This window comes from Vombatus ursinus, unplaced genomic scaffold (genome assembly GCF_900497805.2).
Source record: "Vombatus ursinus unplaced genomic scaffold, bare-nosed wombat genome assembly UNPS02014163.1, whole genome shotgun sequence".
NCBI lineage: Eukaryota > Metazoa > Chordata > Mammalia > Diprotodontia > Vombatidae > Vombatus > Vombatus ursinus.
The window spans coordinates 975297-999944 of NW_020953941.1; the positions used below are offsets into that span (position 1 = coordinate 975297).

At 35.2% G+C, this 24648-nt stretch overlaps 2 protein-coding genes across 2 annotated transcripts; one reads left to right on the plus strand and one right to left on the minus strand.

The window, feature by feature from the left end:
• Positions 1–13626: 13626 nt before the first annotated feature.
• Positions 13627–14565, plus strand: LOC114041030 (olfactory receptor 4P4-like). The gene has a single exon (XM_027859232.1). It carries the CDS (start codon positions 13627–13629, stop codon positions 14563–14565), a length of 939 nt encoding a protein of 312 aa, XP_027715033.1.
• Positions 14566–20265: 5700 nt separating this feature from the next.
• Positions 20266–21195, minus strand: LOC114040973 (olfactory receptor 4P4-like). The gene has a single exon (XM_027859204.1). It carries the CDS (start codon positions 21193–21195, stop codon positions 20266–20268), a length of 930 nt encoding a protein of 309 aa, XP_027715005.1.
• Positions 21196–24648: the final 3453 nt, after the last annotated feature.

Sequence of the window (24648 nt, forward strand, 5' to 3'; positions counted from 1 at the left end):
CCTTGTAAAGGGAAATCCACTGTGAGGTAATAGCTACAAACCAGTAATAAAGCATTGACTTTTATATCTGCAGCCAGTAATTGTTCAAATGGCTTTATTTTTTGTTTTAAATATATCATTTCCCCCCAAAGCCTCCTCTTTTCCTCTTCTTGTTCCTCCTCCTCCTCCTCCTCCTCCTCACAACAACAAAGTAGCAGCAGCAACATCACCAATAACAACAGAAAAAGCAACAGGAAAATAGCATACACACTGATGATAATAATCTAAATGGAGAGAACAACAGACTGCACAAGAGACACAACTGGATATTGAGGAATTGAGAAGAACAAGCTGAGACCCAAAGAAAAGCTATGAAAAGACACCTTCCTGTTCCTCTTCTATGATATTTGGTATCCATGGGTGCTAATGTTTCATACAATGTCAGAGTTTTTTTCCCATGTCTTTGGATATTCTATTTTCCCTCTTCTTCCTCTTCTCTTTGTTTCTCTTCCAATTTTTTTTTTAAATCAGAGGTGTCTATGAAGGAGAAAGGAAGTGAAAGGATGGGGGGATGGAATCTAGGTAAATCTCTATTTATCTATGTATCAATGTGAAAGACAAAACCAATTCAAAGTCAGTGGATCCTGACAGCTCATGAAGCCACAATCCTACATTTCCCCTCCCTTTTATATCTTGTCTAGGGTGAAATTCTGTGGTGGTGGTGGCTATTTTCATCCATTCAAGTGCTCACTTTTTAATTCTCAATCCATTGTGATGTAATGGGTATAAATACTACTCCCCTATCTTAAATCATTATGCCCTCTCCACTGATTATATATATATTATATATATATATGTATATGTATATGTATATATGTATATATGTATAGGTATATATGTATATGTATATATGTGTGTGTGCACGTGTGTATGTGTATATATGTAAGTATATATATGCATGTATGTGTATATGTATGTATATATATTGATAAAAATCAATGTTCTTTTCTCAGTTCTCATTCTTATCTTTCTCTCTCCCTACCTCAAACCCCACTGGGAAACCCTCCCAATGAAAATTTGTATTCACTTTTTGGGGAGCTAGACTCTTATAAGTAATATTTCCCCTTATATTATATGAAAGGATTCCTCACATCAATTTCTGGCTATCTCTATACCATGAACACTCTCTGTTATATTTAAGAATGTAAGTTCCTGGGGCATGAGATTAGTTTGTTTGTTTGAATGTAAAACCTCAGCACTTAGCACTGTGCCTGGCACATAGTCAACATGTCAAATCAACAAGAATTTATTACACACCTACTTTTGACAAGTACTATACTAAGCACTAGGCATACAGATAATTAAAAACAAAACAGATCTTGCTCTCAAGGTGCTTACAGTCTAAAGGGGTTGGGGACAAGATACCCAGAGAAATATACATAATGGATATATAAATTGCAAAAGGAAGATAATGTCAGAGAGAAGGCACTAAAAGGAGCAGTAAGAAAAGCTTCTTACAGAAGGTAAAACTTTAAGTTAGACTTGAGAAGGAGACGATGAGGAGGAAGAACATTCCCAGCATAGTAGACAGCCATGAAATATACCCAGGTTGTAAAAATAAAGTGTAATTTTCAAGAAACAGTAAAGAAGCCAGAATTATTACATCAAAAACATGTGGAAAAAAGTAAGGAAATGGGAAAAGTAAAAATGGGACACATTATGAAAGACTTTAAAGGCCAAAGAGAGGGTTTCATATGGTAATTAGAAAGAAGGTAAGTAGAAAGATTGTCTTTCTTCTTTTTGTAGAATGCTGTCCCTACTTTTCTAACTTTTATAGGCCCTAATCACCTTCAAGCTTCAGGTCATGTCATTTCCTTTAAAATCCTCTTATGATTGCCCCAGTTGTTAATGACCCCACACCAAGTTTTTTTTTTTTTAAATTTGCTGTATACATAGCTTATATTTTTCAGTGAACCTATTGCAGCTCACCATAAAACTTCTCAACAGGGCATTAAAAGTTGAGAAGGGTTAATGTCAGATAGAGGAGTATATATGTGCCCAGTCAGACCAAAGCTATGCAGCATCACTCCATTGATAATAAATAAACACCAAGGAGCACTTGCAGGCCTATACAGAGCAGCCCATAAGCAGCGATGAGAGAAAATAGCAGAAAAATTCAACTGAAGATAAAGAATGTGAAGAGAAAAGAGAAAACTTTGGGAACAAATTCCTGAGCTTGCCTGATGAGAGTGTGGATTAACACCTCAGGAGACCATAAATGGGGAAGTACATTTGTTTGGGATTTAAGGGAGTGTTTCAAACTCCTGCTTTGGGTATAATTGATAATTTAAGAATTGGAGAAGTTTGATTACTCTTAGAGAAAGTGACTGCCATACATCAGGTACATCTGGATACCTAAAACATGTCTTAGAAGTCTAGGTTTGTGGTATGTCTGGTCAGTGAGTCAGTCAATAAACATTTCTTAAGCATCTACTATGGGCCAGGCACCATGCTATGTATTGGGGATGCAAAAAAAAAGCAACAGATAATCCCTATACTGAAGGAGCTCTTAGTCTAATGAGGGTAACAATAAGCAGGTAAATATGTACAAACAAGCCACATGCAGGAAAAATAGGAAATATGACAGGGATAGCATTAGAATTAAGAGAGGTTGGGAAAAATTTCCTTTAAAGGATGGGATTTTAGTTGAGTGTCAAAGGAAACCCGGGAAACCAATAAGCTGAGATGAGGAGAGAGAATATTCCAGGCATGAAAATTCTGATCTAATAAATTTTATCAGCCCCATCCCCTAGATGAATTGGCAAACACATGAAGCAGATGAGAGAGAGGGAGACAGAGACAGAAACAGAGACAGAAACAGAGACAGAGAGACAGAGACAGAGAGAGAGAGAGAGAGAGAGAGAGAGAGAGAGAGAGAGAGAGAGATTCTGGTGTTTCTGAAAGTCCCCTTTTCACTGTTGGGTCTATAAGATGTCACACTTAGAATTAATATAAATTGGCAAATGACATTAATTAATTGGTAGCCCCTGATAGTTTAACTTTATATTGTGTCTTTATTGCAAGTTGGTATACTTCCATCACTGAATAAGGAGCTAATCATCTAGGAATTGGTTTTTGAAGGTATCAGCTGACAGACATCTGAGAGCAAGTGGGGTAACATTACAGATTTCTTCTATAGTAATTGGAAGGAATGGTAGAAAAACAAGATTATGAAAAGCTAATATGAGAGGAGATAGGAGTGCATTAGAGATAATGGTGACTTCACAGCTTCACTTTATAGTACCCTGTTTTTAGGGGCATGAGATGTGTGTAAAAAGAATATGAAATAATACTAAATCTCTTTAATTATTATTGTCCTAAACCAATCATTCAACAAAAATTTATTAAAGGATTCCTATTTTCAAAGAACAATGCAAAGAAATGAAGGAGATACAAAAATTTAGGCAGCAGGATCTCTGTTTCTCATCTCTGACGAGATATATTTAGAAGTACTATTTATAACTGAAATTTTGTATACTTCATTTGGGTACTTATATCTTTATCAGGAGACTAGTCAAAATTGTAGAAGTGTGGGGTATATGGAGTGTTCAAGGAGAATTAGGTATGAGGGCTTGATAAGCCCTTTTCAGGACTGCTCATCCACTTTTGGTATCCACCTTCGCTCAACTCTCACCTGTGACACCAAGAAACTTTAGCATGTACAGTGGCCACACTCTGAGAAACCATCTTGGTGGACAGGCTAAAACAAGTTAAGGGTAACCAACAGGCCTCAAACCTTCAGTGAGTTAGAGGATGTCTGCCCCAAGTATGTGACGATTATCTCCAGAGGAATAGGCAGATGCAAACATTGGGTTCCAATGACAATGAAGGCAGATAAAATCTGTGGAGCTCTTAGAGCTTGGTCAGGCATCAAAGACACCAAGGTCATCTATTGCACTCTGGGCCATTGCCAGTCATCTTAGATTTTGTTCTGCTGCTTGACTGCAATGACTGAGGAAGAGAGAGTCTGATGACTTTGTGTAACCAGCTCACTTAAGTCCAGTTTACTTATGTGTGAAAACATCATGCTTGATGTCATTGGTCCTCTTAAAAATGAAGGATTAATAGCAATATGTGCATACTTACACATATACACATATGTATTTATATATGTATATGTATATATGTGTACACATATGTTATATATGTGTTTTGTGTATGTAAGTGTTATACCTATGATTGGACATAGATGTGTGTGTTCTATATTACATATTTTCTTCCATGTATACTATGCAGATCTTTTTTGGTTCCAGATGTTCTGCACGGCATTCCTCATTTCTGCATTTCACAGTATGCAGATGAGAGGATTCAGGAGGGGTTTAAGTACAGGATAAAACATTCTTTCTCCTAATCAATAACACTGGCACTGGGAGGGGGCACATAGCGGCAATGTAGGACACAAAGAACAGGACCACAGCCGTGACGTGGGAGCCACAGGTGAAGAGGGTTTTGCATTCAACCTCTGCTAAAAACTTTTTTTTTAGGTTATATAACATGACAATATAAATTGCCAATAAGATCATAAAGATAACCATGTAATCACTCCAGGATTACCTAGTACTAATCTACTAACGATATATGTATCTGCAAAAATACATTTCAGTAGGGATTTCACATCACACATGTAATAGTCTATCTGATTAGGACCATTGAAAGTCAACTTGAAGACCATTAGCGTTTGGGCAGAAGAATGACAAAATGCCACCCCACCCCATGCAAGCACCATCAATATAGGACTTCTCTGACAGGTCACAATTGCCATGGAATACAAATGGCAATGTAGAAATAAAAAAAATTGTGGATACCAGTATGAACTATTCAACCCTAGCCAGTAAATAAACAGTAAGGAGCTGAGTTACACAACTCCTGAAGGAGATTTTTTTCTCTTGGCAGCTAAGTCCCTTACCAGTCTGGGGAGTATGGTAGATGTATAGGACAAATCTAACAGGGATAAATGACATAGAAAATAATACATGGGTTGCTGCATCAGATGGTTACATGTGATAGTGGTGAAGATAAGACTCCCCATGAAGATTGAACCATAGTAGAGCATGAAAATGATGCAAATCATTATCTGCATCACTATGTTCATCAGGAATCCCAAGAGAATCAATTCAGTAGCATTGTTTGGAATGTCCATGAATTTAGAACAGGTGACTGATATACAGAAGAATCTTAATTCATCTGAAATGACATAGAAGATGTAAATTCATCAATTATATTACCTTGGCAGTTCCTTGTGAATGTAAAACCTAACTCCAGATAATCATAGAAAATATAATTGTAGGGGCAGCTTGATGGCACAGTGGATAGAGAACCAGCCCTGTTTTCAGGAGGACCTGAGTTCAAATGTGCCCTCAGACACATAACACTTACTAGCTGTGTGACGCTGGGCAAGTCACTTAACCCCATTGCCTTGCCAATATATATATACAAAATTGTATTATTAGGCATGTTCATTCTTTATGCCTTTAATCAGGAGATCCCAGGTTGTGTCTATATCATTCTACACATGGAACATTTTCCAAAATTAAATACGTTTCATTGTCCTTGCCATTCAGTTACTATCCATTTGTAGTCTCACTTTCAAAAGCACAAAATGATTATAAAGAGATGATGATACCCAAAAAGTCCATCAAATATAATACAATTACTTTAAAGTTTGATTGTGTAAACCTTTCAATAGAAAATTAGATAGACAAATGGGCAAACTCAATATTTTTTTTTCTTAAAAAAGTCCTTAATATAATTATTCTGTTTTAGCAGATGTTTACATTGGTCTCATTGGACCTTGAATGTGGACATCGAAAAGTTAAAATATGTTAAATTTTTGTATGATAACATTTCTAAAGACCGTTAAAATATGGAAATGGAAGATAAGTATTCAGGACATATTTTCTAAAAATAACAATTTCCCTTAACATAGTCAAAGAATCAATAAGGGTATTAAAGATTTTCAAAAATAAATTAAACAAAAACAAAAGCTCAAGTGAAGAGAAAAAGGAACTCCCCAAAGTATCTAAAGGCAGGGGTACATACAGATTATATACAATGACAGCAGCAGCAGCAGCAACAATAACAGTAAGGAAAATTGAAAAGCACTTTAGGTAGCTTCCAAACCTATTCAAACAAACAAAAGGTACTTTGTATGCCTCCAGAGGATTTGTGGGCACAATCTTGCTGTGGTCAGAGAAAGAAAGATATGAAGGGAATATATTATGGAGTAGAAGAGAACGGATTTGGGGTATTTCAGGAAAAAAATATGTATCTCACTTGTGAAACCGTTGACCTTGTTAGGGATGGGTGAAGATTTTGTTAAGCATTTGGGCAATTTCAATTGAAGCATCAGAAGAAACATTTGGCGAACCAAAAATTATGTGAATGGAACAAATTGGAGGGAAATTTTGGCAATTTTCTTTGCAAGTTTTTTACTCTTTATTTTCTTTGTCATTCTACCCTTATTTCCTCTGGATATATTCCCTTCTTTCTGATATACCCCAGTTCCAAATAACCCCATTTAATTTATTTCAATGAAGAAGAGTATATAGACTTAGTGAATTTGATGACTAGACTGATAGCTCTTTTTTTTCATGATTTCTATGACCTTTTACCGTATGACTAGAGGTGCTGAGTCAAAACCATATTTTTCTGATATTTTCATTTTTTAATCCTGAGTTTGATTACACTGTTACTCCCAGGCAAAGCCCTTGTAAAATAAATGGTCCAAGGTATGAAATCAATGATGAATTGGTAGTTAATAGGAAAAACAAAGACGTATGGAGGGAAGTGGATAAGGGGAGGGAGAGTGGAAGAACATAAGTAATGAATATTATGTATGTACGGGATAAATCCACTTAAATGGGAGTTTAATTAAATTTAGTTAACAGGTTTTGTTTTCCCCAAAAAAGCTTCATAGGTTAATGGAAAGTGTGCTGGCTTTAATTCTACCTTTGATAGTCACTAGATGAGTAAACATCAATAAGGTATTTAACCTATCTCCACCTTAATTTCTTTAGCTGTAAAATAAATAAACAAACGAATGAATGAATGAGTGAATGAATACAAATCAACATTTGGTTTCTACCTAAGAGGGTGGTTTAGTAGATGAAATGAGTTAGGTGTTTGAAGAATGCTTTACAAACATTAAGATGTTACATAAGAGTCAGCTCTTAGTATTCCTTCAAAGCTCAGCTCACTTGCTCCCTCCTCTATGAAGCCATTATATTCCACCATGTATTATCCTTTTCAATTTATATTCCTCGCCCCACCATCACTCTCCCCAGTGAATTTATTTTTTTTCTCTGTAGGTCACAGAAGCAGAACTGCAGAGCTAGAAACAGCTTCAGAGGCAGTTATATGAATCTCTAACTGGAAAGAGATGCTCCCTGCTACTTTTCATACTGAGTTAGGAAGACCTGAGTTAAAACCTGGCCTTGAACATTTACTATCTATATGTTCCAGCCACTGGTTTAAGTGCTTTACATGTATTATGCCATTTGATCCTTACAAAAACCATACTAGGTAGGTGCTGTTCTTATCTCCATTTTATCGTTGAAGAAATTGAGGTAGATAGAGTTTTAGTGTCTTGCCCAGGGTCAAACAGATAGTGTCTAAGGCCAGGTCTTAACTTGGGTCTTCCTAACATTGAGGCAAACACTTCACTGCACCAAGAAAGGTGAGAAGGGGATGGACAGTATTAAGGAACAAGAGCTAGTTATTGAATTATTATTTATTATTACATTTTCAAAAACTGAATCTAGGAATTGATGAATTTCTCTTATGAGACTTTTTTTTTCTGTTCCCACTTGTGTAGAATGGAAATGCATGAAATACTTGTAAAGAAAATACTATGTGAGTCTGCTAGGTGGCGCAGTGGATAGAGCAGCAGCCCTGGAGTCAAATCCAGCCACAGACACAGCACTCACTAGTTGTGTGACTCTGGGCAAGCCACTTAACCCAAATTGCCTCACAAAAAAAAAAAAAAAAAAAAAAAAAAAAATTCTATGTGCCCTTGTTTAGAAAGCTAGTTTATTTTATACACATTTGGTTCAATTGAAGAAATGTATGAAATATATTGAAAATATAGCATAATGGATTTTTTAAAAATAGGAACCTTGAGATGATTGACGCCAATTGAATTTATTCATTTGCCAGTAAATAAAACCTAGATTCCCTAAGAGGTAATATGACATACCCAGGGTCACACAGCCAGCAAGTTATTCAAGCTAGGATCCATATGCAGATTTTCTGCATCCAGTTTCATCACTTTTTGTACTGAATTACTCTGTTGGCTCTACAAAGGGGAAAATTATATCTTTAAGAGGGGAAAATGTATAGCTTTATAAAGGAAAACTTCTTAATTTATACATCATCAAAATAAGGAACAGATCAAGGAATTGAGCATGCAGTTAAAAAATAAAACTAGAAAAAGAACAAATTAAAAATCCCCAATTAAACACCAAATTGGAAATCTTGAAAATCAAAGGAGTGATTAATAAAAATTAAAATAAAAAAATCATTGAATTAATAAATTAAACTAGGACCTCTTTTATGAAAAAATATAACACATAAACTACTGGTTAATTTATTTTTTTCAAAGGAAGAATTAAAAAAAAACAATTATCAGTGTCAAAAATGAAAAGGGTAAATTCATCACCAATGAAGAGGAAATGAAAGCAACTATTAGGAGCTGTTGTTCCCAATTATATGCCAGTAAATCTGATAATCTTAAGTGAAATGGATGAAAAATCCATCTCAACATAAATTATTTGTTCTTTGTGTTGTACTATTCATTGTTAGATGGCGTAAATGATTTTGTGAGGTACACACACACATTTTCTGGTACTCTTTAGCAGTTCTGATGAAATGTTTCAAGTTATTCTGCTTTCCTTCTTTTTTTCTGTTTATGTATCTTCATCTATAAATAGTAGTTAATACCTGAGGAGATTGTCTTCTATACCTCCTCCTCTTCAGAAATCTCTCATGTTTTTGCTTCTAAGACAGGTATGAACAGTTTTGATCCTGGTGAGCAATAGGGAGCAGTTAGACTTTATTGGATGGGAGAAGGTGATAGGTGACATGATCAGCCTTGAACTTTGACAGGTGAGTGAAAAATTTATTGTAGTGGGGAGAAGTTTGAGGCAGGAAGAAAAACACTATCAACTATTTTATAGGTTCTTGAGGGAGAGAAAAATCATTTCCTCAGAAATTATTTAAAGTTTATTCTGCACAAGATGCTGTTCCTATCATTTCTGGGGCAAAAAAAAAGAAGCCTTAGTTCTATGCTTCGGGTCGTTACAACCTCCTGGTAAATATAACACTTGGTGCTATCTTCTTCTTAAGAGGCTTATACTAAGCCTTTATTCAGTTCTTTCTTGGTAGAGTCTATATACATATCACCAATAATCTATAGTACAAGGCATGGAATTCATTTTTTCCTCTTCATTCTAAAATAATTTTCCCCAAATTGACTTGATTCTTTGCACTTATTATCTGATACAGCACAAATTTCAAATTCAAAGATATAGTCTCACAATCCTTTTGAGAGGTCCATAGATTCCTAAATATAAAACCAACAAGAGCAACAACAGACCTGATGACTTAGAATACATATATAGCCGCTGTTCATCAATCTTCAGCCAGGTTGTTTTGGACATGTTTCTTTATTTCTCTGATGCTCTGTTTCCTCAGCTGTAGAACAGGAGACATTTGATTTAATGAGCTCTAAAATCTTTTCCATTACTAGTTTGTGTTCTTTCTGAATGCCCATCATAAAATTATTTTTACAATATTTAAATTTGAAATAAATGTCCCCACTACCACCACAACCTAACTAGGACTTTTGGGAGAACAATTTCCCAATTCCCCAAATGCTCTGAAATAAGAGATTTGCTCATTTCAGAAATGATTGCTCCATAGAGCCACCCTCTGTATAAATATTGGGAAGAGTGTAGGATAGAAGACAAATTGGAAACACCTCTGTTGCTGGCCCAACTGATATACTTATGGGCAAGAAGCAATGGCATTTGAGGACACTAACTGGCAAAAACACACAATTAGTTCTGAACTTGGGCTATTCAAGTCCTTTGATACAACATAATCTTCATTCTTAGATTGGTGGATAGACAGAAATAAATAGAGATTTTGCCTAATTGCAGAGTGCCTTGTAAAGAACTGATGACTAGATTGCTAGTTCAGATTGTGATGAGCAATTTCATAGGAAGTCACACCTGAAAGATATGTTGGATGCTAATGAGATATGTAAGTTTTTTTTAACCTTTTTCTATTTTATGTCTTACGTTTTTTTTTTCTTTTTCTTCCATACAACAATGAACCTTGTTATTTGATTGTAAAATGGTAACATGATTTTCATTAATGGAATGGGATATGATTTCTTTTTTGGGGGGTGAGGGTATTCAGTCTTAAAATAATAGAATTTAGAACTAGAATGTACCCTAGAAAATGTTTGATTCAATGCCCTCTTTTTAGATAAGGAAATTGGGACTCAAAGAGATAAAATAATTTCCCCAAAGCTATGCAGGTAGTAAATAACAGCACTAGTGTTCTAATAGCAGTCTTTAAGCTCTACATATAATGTCCCTTTCATTTCATCATAATGCCTTAGCAAGGTACATTCTAAGGATTACTCGGAAGGTGGTAACTTAGAGTTCAATAATTAAGCTTAATGGGCAAAAAAGGAGAAAACTGACCAAAAGTTAGGACACAGAGTATCATCCCTCACCATATAACTTCAGAAAAGTCATTTCCTTCATGTTCTATTCTCTCTTCTACAAAGTGAAAACTTTTGACAAATACAGAAATTCTTAATTTTTTGTGTCATGGACTAATTTGGTAGTCAAGAAACCTATAAATCCCTTATCACAATCATGTATGTTACTTACATTCATAATCAAAGGAAATTATTAATGTCATTTAGGTTAGTGAAAATAAAGTTGCAATTTTTCCTATCTAATTTTACAGATGACTAGTACCTTTGGGGTACTCTAAATCTATGAATTAAGGAAAGTGAACTCCATGACACAGCAAGAATTCGAAAAGCTGCAAAGTTTCCTCTGGGCATTTCTAGATCATAATTATTTTTAAGTACTTGAAATGGTGTTTCCTGGAAGAGATTAAACTTACTTTGTTTGAGCTCAGATGACAGCAATAAGAGTAATGAGGGGCAGTTGTAAAGAAGCAAAGCTAGACGTTATGTCAGGAGGAAAGTAATTACAACCTAATACACAGAACTATATCAAAATGGAATGAATTGCTTCGGGAAAAAATGAGTTCTTCCTCAAGCAAAGTCATTAAGTGAAAGTTAGATGACAGCTTGTTGAAGATGTTGTAGAGAATTTTTTTTTTCATGTACAGGCTGGATTAGATGATCAGTAAGTGTTCCATCCAACTTTGAAATTTGGTGATTCTCCAATCCAAAGTACATTAGACATTAAACATATATAATGGTTTTTAAAATGACAATAAAATTTCCAGATGAGGATTTATGCTTCCCTACCTGCTGGCATATATAAAGAGACTAGACCTGTGAATTAATTAATATACCAAACTCTCAAGTAGGAATATTCTCTCAACCTGTGATAATTTGTCTACTGCCTCTAATTTTAAGTTGCCCAGAGTCACAAGGCCAGAATGTGAAGGAGGAAGGACTTCCTATCCTGATGAAAAATAAATACAAAATAAATAAATAAATGAATAAATAAATAAATTAAAAAAACCTTTGTTTTTTAAAAAAAGAACACAAACATATGCAAACATTGCTTAAATTAGAATAGAGTGGAGTATATTGCTGTTCAGTCATTTTAGTCATGGTCAACTCTTCATCACTTCATTTGGAGTTTTCTTGGCAACGATATTGCAGTGATTTGTCATGGCCTCCTTCAGATTATTTTACAGATGAGGAAACTGAGGAAAACAAAATTAAATGACTTGCCCAGGGACACACAACTAGTAAGTGTCTGAGGGCAGATTTGAAGTCAGGAAGATGAGCCTTCTGACTTCAGGACTGGCACTCTGTCCACTCTACAACCTAGTTTCCTAGAGAAGAGGACAGAGTAAAGGCAGAATTTATGTCTTGTGTAAATGATACCAAAGACTTTAGACTTAACCTTCAGCTACTACATTTTTTGTCTTGTCATTTTTCCCTGTTTTATATTCTGATAGTTGTACCACACTTCCACTCAATGCAACATGCCAGATTTCTGACTCATAGGGAGTAGCCTTGTTTGTACTATTTTACTATCTCCTACAGATTTGAGCAAAATAATAAAGCTGAAAACATATAAAAACCAAAGAAACATCCAAAATAGCAATTGGTTTTATTATTTTATTGAATATAACTGTTATAATAATTAATCTTCATAATGCTGAATTTGATCTGCTTCTGAAGGTAGTGAGCACTTTGTCGCTGGACACCTTTAAGAGGGAGCTGGAGGAGCACTTATCAGACATATTACTGGTGTGACTTTTACTCATAAAGTACATAATCTTGATAAAGTTTCTACTAACCCCAAGATACTGTGGACTGAAAAAGAAATGAACCGATATCCATGATTCACACCTTATTTTATTTGAAACTCGTAATGACCAGGTGAGTTAAGTACACCAGGTATTATTTTCTTCCCTTTGCAGATGTGGAAACAGAGGTACTGTCATTTTAAATGACTTTCTCATTGACTTTAACAACATAAACAAAACAAACTAATAAAGGCTAGAGGTAGTAAATTACATATATACATATACTTATACTCATATATACATATGTGTATGTATGTGTAGAGATAGACAGAAAGAGATAGATTGAGAGAGAGACAGACAGACAGACAGAGAGAGAATACCCCTTGCTAGCTTGAGGTAAGCTCAGAGCTCAATGAATAGTTTGACTTTATTTTACTTTTTTCAACTCAATTTTACTCTATTTTTGGATCTTCATTATCTTCCTTTCATCTTCCTCCTCAATCCCCATTGAGAAAGTAAAAACACAAAATGAATTACAAACTCATATAGTGAAGTAAAACAAACTCCTGCTTTGGCCATGTCTGAAAAACAAAGAAGTGAAAAACCTCAATCTTTACTCTTAGACCATTACTTCTTTAACAGGAGATTTCTATCACATATAATTGCATTTTGGTGATTAATTTTATGACATTTTAATATTATCCATACTCCTAAGAATTTACTTGATCTAACTCAAAAAGTTCTATGTTTCCTTCTACAGAAGGTATCCAAGAAGCAGCTAAAAGCCCCCTTGAGAACATAGCTAATTCTTGCTCAGTTATGTTTTAGATTTGATGATATCAGCCATTCCTTCCAATTCTGACATTTTGTGATCCTGTGAGTTAAATGATCAGAAATCATTGTTACTTCATAAAGCTCCCAAATGCCCTGCACATCGGATATTTAAGTGATACATCAACTTACCCATTCTATAGATGTCAGTGTTTTATTTGTGAACCTTTTTTTCCCATAATGTAATTCACACAATACGCATATAGCTTTTCTGATGTTGTTTTATGTTTATTTTTTTTTCAGATAACTACTGGCCATCTTCTAATGTTATTTTTTTTAAAGATGAAAAACAAGAATAATGTTACTGAATTTATTCTCTTGGGGCTTTCTCAGAATAACCAGGTTCAGATTCTGTGCTTTGTCATATTCTTATTTTGTTACATGGCTATTTTAATGGGAAATTTGATCGTCATCATCTCTATCACATGCAGCCAGCTCCTTGAACAACCCATGTACTTTTTCCTCACTTACTTGTCCTTTGTGGATATTTGCTACACCTCCACGGTGACCCCTAAACTCATCAGTGATGTGCTGGCTGAAAGGAAGAGTATTTCCTATCCTAATTGTCTGATCCAGCTCTTCACTATGCACTTCTTTGGAGCGGTGGAGGTCTTCATACTCACAGAGATGGCCTATGACCGATATGTGGCCATTTGCAAACCTCTCCACTACATGGCTATCATGAGCAGGGACAGATGCAATGCATTGGTCTTGGCTGCTTGTGCTGCGGGGTTTCTGCATTCATTTGCACAGTTGCTCCTTGCTGTTCTCTTGCCTTTCTGTGGCCCCAATGAGATCGATCACTATTTCTGTGATATTTATCCATTGCTGAAACTTGCCTGCACTGATACCCACAGGTTTGGTCTTTTAGTAATAGCCAATTCAGGGACAATGGGACTGGTAGTTTTCATGGTCCTTATGGCTTCATATGGTGTGATCTTATCTAACCTGCGAGCACAGTCTTCTGAGAGTCACCAAAAAGCTCTATCCACATGTGGTTCCCATATCACTGTGGTAGTCTTGTTTTTTGGGCCTGTACTCTTCATTTATATTAGACCAGCCACCACATTCCAGGAGGATAAATTTTGGGCTCTGTTTTACACAATCATTGCTCCCATGTTTAATCCCTTGATATACACTTTGAAGAATTCAGAAATGAAAAATGCCATGAAGAAAGTGTGGAACAAAAGCATATTCAAGAGAAGAAAACAAATATTCTAAAAATCATTGCTGGCTTTCACTATGAACCTTGATGTAATGACTGAATACCAACTCACTTAGCACAGGTGTATGAGAGCTACTCTGAGGCTCACAGAAAAAGTGTGGCATGAGATATAGTGCTTAAAGAGACCTCAGAGTTAATCAAGTCCACTACATTGATCTTACCAATGAGAAAATGAGTCAGGATTAGCCAAATGACTTCCCTAAGGTCATACAACTGTTGTTGTTTTTTTTTGTTTTGTTTTGCCTAGACCGGCATTTAAATTCAAGTTTTCTGACTCAGAATTCAATGGTTTTACTCTGACATTGCTAAATCTTTCTAAATGTTGATAAATCTTGATTACAAATTATTTCATTTGCTAGTGAGATTCTGTTCATGTATTGTCATTTTATCAATTTATTTAATCATATAAAGCAAGTGAAAAAATCCAGTTACTGGAAACTTCCCTTTTTAAGTACTAAAATTAAGGGGTAGACATATATCAAGATGACTGAGTATGTCACTGTCTAATAATAGCTTGCATTTATATAATAATTTAAAAGTTGCAAAGCACCTTACATATATAATGTCATTTTATTCTCACAACAGCCTTGTGAGATAGGTGAGATAGGTGTTATTATAACCCTCATTTTACAGATGACAAACCTGAGACAGAAAGAGATTAAGTGAATTGCCAAGGGTCACATAGTCAGTAAGTATCGCAGGTCAGATTTTAACTCAGGTCTTCCTGGCTCCAGGTTCAGCTCTCTATTGACTGGGCAATCTAACCTAATATTACTACTTATAAGACTCTTGTGCTTGTCTTCCCAGCAAGAACAAAGGGAATTAGTACTAGAGAGTGTTGTCTGCCTTGTGGATTACTCTGATCTTTGTAAAATCTACGAAATACACTAAATAAGTGTATGTATATATATATATATATAAATATATATATACACACATATATATATACAATCTATCATCTATTCATATCTAACTATATCACTCAATATCTATCTATTTATCTATTATTGAGGTATAGAGTCAAGAGGAGTTTAATGGAATTGAATATAATTTGTTGTATATCTGGGAGAGTAGTATTATTGTGTCTACATTAGTATGACCCTTCCACGAACCTTGAATTGAAGTATACCTACTAGTCTTCCTTTCTTTCAACCATTATTCTTTCATAATTGTCATTTTCTCTTTCCTTAGGGGAAAGTGTGCATGGATCAGTTCCCAAATATTTAATAGTTTATTGTTCTTATTGTAAAATGGTTTTCTTTTTAAAATGTTTTATATTCTTGATCTTTCTTGTTATTATATGGAAATGCATCTATATACATATGTTTTTCACGTGAATATATGTATATGTGTGCAGGTTGAGATCCACATACATATATTGCCTGCATATGCATATATATGTCTATTTAATGAGAAATATTAAGAATAGAAAACATTTTTAAAAGAAACCACAATTAGAATAAGAACATAAATACACACTATTAACTATATGTGTTCATACGTGTGTATATGTGTATATGTGTGTATGTATGTATGTATTCTTGTAACTTTTACCATTGTGGGATACTTTCATTATCTTTTAATCTTTTTGGTTGAAAAACTTTGTTTTCTTAGCTTAGTTATCATGTCATCTTCAACTCAGGATGTTTGTAACTCCTCATTCTCAAGAGTAATATTCCTAATATGTTCAATATCTTATGGATATTGCTATAATTATCAATTCTATCTCAAATAATTACAATATTCTTTCAGTGTACTTTTTTGTATAATCAAAATTTTTGTAACTTTAAATTGTGTGAACTCTATGTTTAAAGTGGATACATTTTATAATGATTTGAATAACTCATTCATTAATTAAATAATCTTTATTAAAGCTCACTATATGTAAGATACTCTGTTAAGCATTGGGGGAGGCAAAAAATAAAAATAAAACCTGATATCCATCTTCAAAAAGATCACATTCTTATGGGTCAAGCAACACACATATAATGCATGTATAAAATGGTGTAAATGGTAGGTTATTTAATAGTGAAGGCAGTAGCACTGTGTGAGGGGCAGAAAAGGTCTTCTGTAGAAGGTTGGTTTTGAACTTGGTTTCCAAGGAAGCAGGAAGAGGTAGAACATTCCAGTCATACAAGAAAATGAATGAAAAATGTGAAGTCATTAGACCGTGTACTGTGATTTAAAAAAATATGCAAAAGAAAAATGCTACTGGAACCAGAAGGAAAGTAAATTGCAAAAAATATGGAAAGGTAGGAAGAGACCATATTTTGAAAGCTTTTAACTTGACAATATAGCATTTTATATTTGATTTTAGAGCTAATAGGTTTTTCTTTCTGAGTGGACATATATGACATGGGAAGACTTATGCTTTAGGAAAAGAACTTTTGTATCTTATTTAATGGGAATGGGGGAGAGACTTGAGGCAGAGAGATCAACTAAAAGGGTATTGTGATAATTCCAAAATGGGGTGATGAGGGATCAAGGAGGCAGCAATATTTGTGGAGAGGTCATACATGTAGGAGATGTTATGGGATAGGGGAAGGAAATTGATTTATTTATTGCCTACTATGGTCAGGTACCATGCTAAGTACTTTATAAATATTATTTTATTTGAAAAAATAGAAATGATGAGACATAGTAAAAGACTGAATATGTTGGACAAATATTAATGAATAATTAAGTTTGTGAATCTTGGTCATTGAGAGGTAACAATAAAGTTTGGAAGAGGGGGATTTGTGGTGAAAGATGATAGGTTATGTTTCAGACATATCACATTTTAGATGACTCATATATCCATTTTGATATGTCTAATAGGTGTTTTGAGAATAGAGCTCAAGAGAAAGGTTAGGTTTGGGGTCAAGTTACAGGTTAAGTTAAGCATATCTGAGAATGATTAGCATTTACATGATAATCGAATTGATGAAAGCTGATGAAGTCCAAAGGAAATCATGTAAAGGGAGAAGAGAGCGCAGGGAAGACTGCTTGGAGTCATACATATGTATTGAGTATAAGCTGGAAAAAGATTCAGGAAAAGAAGGCTTAGAAGGGAGTAGTCAGATATTCTGAGGAAGAACCATAAGTGTCATGAAATACAAGAAAGAAATGAATATTCAAGGAAAGATGGTGATCAATAGGCCCAAAAACTTAGGAGGTCAAGAACGATAGGAATTTAGAAAAGGCGCATTACATTTGACAACTACGAAGTCATTGATAATTTTGAAGATAACAATTCTAGTTGAATGATTAGGTCACAAGTCAATACAGTCAATAGGGTTTGGTATGGTAGAGACATAGACATATTTGCCAGCAGCAGAGATAAAGAAAGATATATAATTAGGGAAAGAGTGAGAATGACAGAGGAAGTAATATGTTAGAGAAGATTGGATGAAATTGAGTCAAGGATGCATGTAGAGGTTTATTTTGGAAAGATTAATGGTCACTTCTATCAATGTTAAAGGAGGAGACAGTAGGAGAAGGCTTCTGAGTGATATGAGATGAGAACATAGGTAGAAGATGGAGATCTTGTCAAATGGCCTCATGTCAGTGGTGCAGTACAAATGAAGCAGGACCAATATGTGGTAGAGGGGGATAGAGTACTGGGACTTCAGTTAGGAAGACTCATCTTCCTGCATTGAAATCTAGTCTCAGACATTTACTAGATGTGTGATTCTGGGCAAGTCATTTAATCCTATTTGCCAGAGTTTCATTATATATCGAATAAAGTGAACAAGGGAATAGCAAACCACTCCAGTATCTTTGCCAAAAAAACCCTAACTGGGGTCACAAAGAATTGAACAAGACTGAAAATGACTGAATGAAGGAATAAAGTATGAGGCTAGAGGGAGTGGTGATATGAGAAGTTTGAAGAAAGAGAAAAAAATTTTAAGATTAAGAATGTGTATAAATATTGCTTTCTTAAAAAGACATCCCAGTTGGATTTACATAATATAAATCTATCCTAAACACAATTTCATGATTTCCTCTATCTCCCTTACCAGTAGATGAATAATATGTAAAGTGTTAAATGACAGGAGTAATTCAAGTTACATTTTTTACAAGGTAGGATTGCTAATCATTAAAAGATTTAGGGTATTTGAGTGTAATGGACAGCACTGAGTTGAAATGTTTTACCAAGTGTGCAAGAGAAGGAGGGAAAGATAGTGTAGCCAGGGTAAAAATGATGGTCTAGGAAAGAACTGAAGGGCAAAGTGATTGAAAGCCATGATTAGGATAGAACAAGATCAGAGATCATAAGGCAGAGGGAGAGACTGGATGATAAAAGATTATGATCAGATTAAGGAATTTCAATTAAAGAAATGCTATGAAATGCTTGTGGGTGATAGTAAGATCAAGAGTAATGCCAGTTTCATATTTAGTCAATTTTGAGTGGTGTACTAGGTCATGAGAACTGACTAAATTGAGTGACCAGGAAATCAGGGTGCTTGAAGGAGTAGCATTAGGCTTGTTGCAGTACCCTAGTATAAAGACAGGAGATGGGATAAAGAAAAAAAACCATGATGAAGAAGCCCCACATTCCTTTAAGAAGCATAAACACTGTCCTAGGTGTGAGTAGATAGTGGCTACAAAATCATGACTGGGCAATAAATTTTCATTGAATGAATCTCAAAGGAGAATGAGTTCCTGAGTGATGGTGTATAGAAATAATGTGGAAATGGCAATGGAAAGTGGTATGGGATTGAGGTCCAACAATCATAGGACAAATGGGACTTGGAACTGGGGATACAATGCTACAGAGTTTTCATTTTCTTGAGTGGGGACACGTTGATGTGCAAGTACATATACAGCATAGACAAAGTGAATCAATGTAACTCAGATGATAGGCAAAAAGGAGATTCAAGAAAAGGTTGAGGAAGAACATTCATTTCATATTATTGAATATTCTTTAAAGGATCTGAGGATATTTAGTCCAGATTGGCAAAAAGGGAATGAATGCTGTCTTCAAATATCTGAAGGGATGTGCTATGGATGAGATTTGTGCCTTATTATTCTTGGCCTCAGAGGGTAAAATTAAGTACAATGAATAGAAATTGAAAGGTAGTATTTTCAATTCAATGTCAGGAAAAATTTCTATTTGAATTCACCAACAGTACAGGATTCTAGAAAATATTGATTCTCCTTCCATAGAAATATTCAAGTAGGACAGGATCAGGGATCAATCTTATTCTTCTCCTCCTCCTCCTCCTCCTCCTCCTCCTCCTCTTCCTCCTCCTCCTCTTCCTCCTCCTCCTCCTCCTCCTTCTTCTTCTTCTTCTTCTTCTTCTTCTTCTTCTTCTTCCTTGGTGCAGTTGACTACACAGCTTCAGAAAATCCTTCTAGTACTAAAATTTGGTGCCTTTAAAAGATAGCAGGAATAGAAAGAGAATAATGCAATAGCACCATTTCAATAATAGTGTGAACTGACTGCTGGTATATTAATATCGGGCATTTTTAGCACCAACAGACATACACATACACAGATACAAAAAAGCTATTTTGTCCAATGATGACTTTATGATTAAGAGCCCAATACCTAGTTCAACTCAGGAAGGAAGAACTAGTCTAACCCTTAGGACAATTGTGCAAGTTGATTAGACTTTAGGAAAAACTCTACCTCATTTCACTGAGTGGAGGAAAATTCCCTTGCAATTGCTAATAGCTGTATGCTTGAATAAGGATCATATATTCCATGGAGGTCACTTTCCTTTAGAAACCAGTTTTTGTAACCAAATTTTTCTCATGGCATTCTTCATGTCAGTATTTCTAAGGGAATAGATGAAAGGGTTGAACATAGGAGCAATGATGGTGTAAAAGAGGGCAAACACCTTATCTTCATTGACAGAATTGCCTGTAGGCACAGAGGTGAAGATGAGGGGCACAAAGAACATGATAACCACAGTAATGTGTGATCCACAAGTGGAGAGGGCCTTACGCCGACCCTCTGATGCGTGAGTCCTCAAGTTGGTTAGGATGATGATGTAAGAAATAAGCAAGGAAATGAAGGTCAAAATAGACAGCATCCCAGTGGTACCAATTAACACAATAACAAGCAAGAAAGTATCTGCACAGGCCAGCTTTAGCAGAGGAAACACATCACAGAAATAGTGGTCTATTTTATTGGGGCCACAGAAAGGCAACTGAACAACAATCAATACTTGCATGATTGAATGAAGGAATGCCCCTATGCAAGAGGCCAACACGATAAGACGGCATACCTGTCTACTCATGATGACCGTGTAATGCAATGGCTTGCAGATGGCAACATAGCGATCAAAGGCCATTGCCACCAGGATGAAGATCTCTGTGGCACCAAAGAAATGAGCATAGAACATCTGTGCCATGCAGTTGTTGTAGGAGATGGTTGTTTTCTGAGTCAATAAATCCACAATCATTTTTGGTGCAATAGTGGAGGTGAAACAGACATCCATGAAGGACAAATAGCTGAGGAAAAAGTACATGGGCTGCTCATTGAGTTGACTAAATCTGATGGTGGTCAGGATGAAGAGGTTTCCCATCAAGATCACAAGATAGCAAAGTGAAAAGAAAATAAAACTGACTTTCTTGACCTCTTGACTATTGAACAGACCCAGCAGGATAAATTCAGTGACATTGTTTCTATCCCCCATGACTTCAGCACTGAGTTGAGTGTATAGGGAAAAGTTGGTATACCTAAAACTAGAAAAATCAAGGATAATATTAGTTATGTATTAAATACCCCCAGTAATAACCAGGTATTAGCCTCACCATCAAGAGAGAGAACATGATACTTATTAAGTTCTTGGTTCTATTTTAATATTGTCAATCAACTAGCATTACTTAAGTGCATACTATAGTCCCAGGAAAGATGTTAAGTGCTACAATTACATAGAAAGGCAAAAATATGGGTCTTATCTTTTTTTCTGTTTTTTTCTTTCTAAAACTTAACAAGAAAAAAACATATTATAAACTTCATTACTAAAACTAAAACACAAAAGAAAAAAACATAGCTATATGCACAACAGAATGTGAGAGGATTGAAAATATAGAGCAATACATTTCTATGAAGAAAGGCTGTATAATAAAAACTACACATTGTATTCAGAGCTGTCCATCTTCGCTTCCTTGTGAGTTTTCTTTTCTTCTTTGCTGTGTACTTTTCACTTTGTTCTTTTTTCCTCCTTCCTCCTCCCCATCCCAAAGGATAGACAGATAGATATAGCTATATATGTCACATACACACATACATATACATATACACACAAATACATGTATATGCATACATATATACACTTACACATACATATATTTAGATATCAATAATAATACTCATATACAGACATATACATTCATATACATCTATGCAAGACCATACCATACTTGTTTGGTCTCTGTTTCTCTGAGGATAGATAACATCTTCCTTCATAAGCCCAAATCTTTCCATATTTTTCTATGTCCACCAACTCATCAATTCCTACACCACAGCGATACTCCAACCTCATACTATCTAGTTAATTTAAATAGTCTAAAACAATGCTGATTAGTATGACTGACATATACTTTAGTTTCCCTATTTTTCTCTTTTGATTAAATCTATGTAAGTTTTAACTTTGTCTGAGATCATTATTACAACCTTTGCTTTTTTCAGATAAATTCTACTCCTGATCTTTATTTGATGTCTGTGTGTACCTCTTATTCCCTATCCCTCCTGACTCCTCTACTTTACTTCTACCCACTACCTTGCCCTCCTATTACTTAACCTACCTCCTCCAAAGATTTCTCCCTTATCCTCTCACCCCATTTATCTAGACACATTACTATACCCCCTTATCCTATTCAGTCACCATCTTCCCTCTAAAAATCCCTCTCCCCTACCTATCCCCTTAGCTTTTTCTTTCTTTCTGAATTAAGAAAATTTGTATACCCTTCTAGATACATATGTATCATTCCCTCTTCAACTTATTCCCAGTGAGAGTAGGGTTCCAGAAACCTAGAAAGCCTCATCCCCCATCTAACTCCTCTGCATCAGTTCTTCCTGTCACACCTCATTTGTGTAAGATAATTTCTCTTTTTACCTTTTCCTAATTGGTTTCACATTTTAGAATCACATCAAACTCAGCTCTATCTTAATCTTTCTTTCAAACTACCCAATTACAAATTACAATCTTAGACATACAGTTTACATTTTCTCATATAAAAAGTAGTCTGTACTTAGAGTCCCTTGTAATTAGTCCCTCATGTTTACCTTGTATTTCTCTTCGATCATGCATGTCAAATTTTCTATTAAGTTCAGGTCTTTTTTGCAATAAAATTATGAAAGTCTGGCAATTAATTGAATGTCCTTTTGTGTGGGTCTTGCGTTAAAGGAGATCATTTTATAAAGAGGAAGAAAACATCCAGAGAACTACACATATACCAGATATCTGCCATTTAAGTATTTATGTTCTTCTATCATCTAACTTGTAATAGGTAGATATTGATATGTATCTATACCTATCATGTACCTATCTCTCTATTCATCATCTATCAAGTAGAGATTCATCTCAGAAGGAAGATAGCTGGCAAGGGCATGGGATGGGAATCAAACAAGTACTCTACAGAAGTTTGGATATGAGCAATCTTTTTTTTTGGGGGGGAATGGGAGCAATTGGGGGTAAGTGACTTGCCCAGGGTCACATAGCTAGTGTTTGAGGCTGGATTTAAACTCAGGTCATCCTGACTCCAGGGTTAGTGTTTTATCAATTGTGCCCTCTAGATGTCCCATGATTTGCGTAATCTTAAAGGTGAACAGGAAGAACATTCTGGGTGGTGGTGGAGACAAAAATAAAGTAATATAGTTAATAAATAAGAATGTTATGAGTGGGGAACAACAAAGAGTCCCATATGGCTGCATCGTAGAGGCTATGTAGGAGAATAATTATTAAAACAAAACAAAACTATAAAAGAGTGTGGGTGGGAGAGGCAGATTGTGAAGGACTTTGAATGCCAAAAAAAATGTTGTATTTGACCTGGAGGCCATATTGAGCTACTGGAGTGTATTAGATAATGGAACGGCATAGGCTGATCTGTTCTTTGGGAAAATTACTTTGTTAGTGGAAAGGAGGATGAATTAGAATGAATAAAGACTTGATTCAGGGAGACTTCTGCAATAGTCCAGATGTGAGGTGATTAGGCCCTGAACCAGGGTACCATCTGTGTGCATAGAGAAGAGGACATATGTGGAAGATGTTGGAAATATAGAAATAACAAGGCTTGATATCAGAATGACATGCATGGTAGACGTGGAGTCAAGGATAACACTAAGATCGTGAGCTTCTGTGACTAGAAGAATGGTAGTACTATTAAAAATAATAGGAAAGTTGGGAGGAATGGATAGTTTGGGGAGAAAACAATGAGTTCTGTTTCAGATACATTGAGTTCAAGGTTCCTTTATGATATCCAGACCAAGATTGCCAGAAGGCAGTTTGTTACTCATGACTCTAGCTAAGGGGAGATATTCTGGATGGATGTAGAGATCCTTCTTGAAAGTGATAATTAAATTCATAAGGTATGAGTGAGTGAAGAGAGCAGAATGGAGACACATAAAAAGATCTTTGGTGTACCCCACAATTCAGTAGTGTGAGATGGATTGTGATCCAAAAAAGGAGAGTATTCTGATATATTACCTCATAGCGATCAAATTGCTGAAGATGATAACAAGATGGGAAAATTCAATTTTGTAGAAGTTGTAGAAGACAGCATAGTATTCCAGGGCTGATAACAATGTGATTAAGTAGAGCTATTCTGGAAAAAAAATTATATTCAAATAAATTTCTTATATTATTTGACTAAAAGATACCACTACTATGTTTTATACTAGAAGGACTATAAAAAAGAAGATAATAATCATTTGTACAGGAAATGGAAATAATCATATTATTTGTAGTTTAACAAAATGAAAAGAAAAAGAAGTGACACGTTTGGAAAAACTGAAGAAACTCATCAAGATCAAAATATTTATTTCTATATGACCCCCTTCAAACCATATGCCATTTAGGAAATACAGAACAGATAAAAGAAGGAAGGAAGGAAGGAAGGAAGGAAGGAAGGAAGGAAGGAAGGAA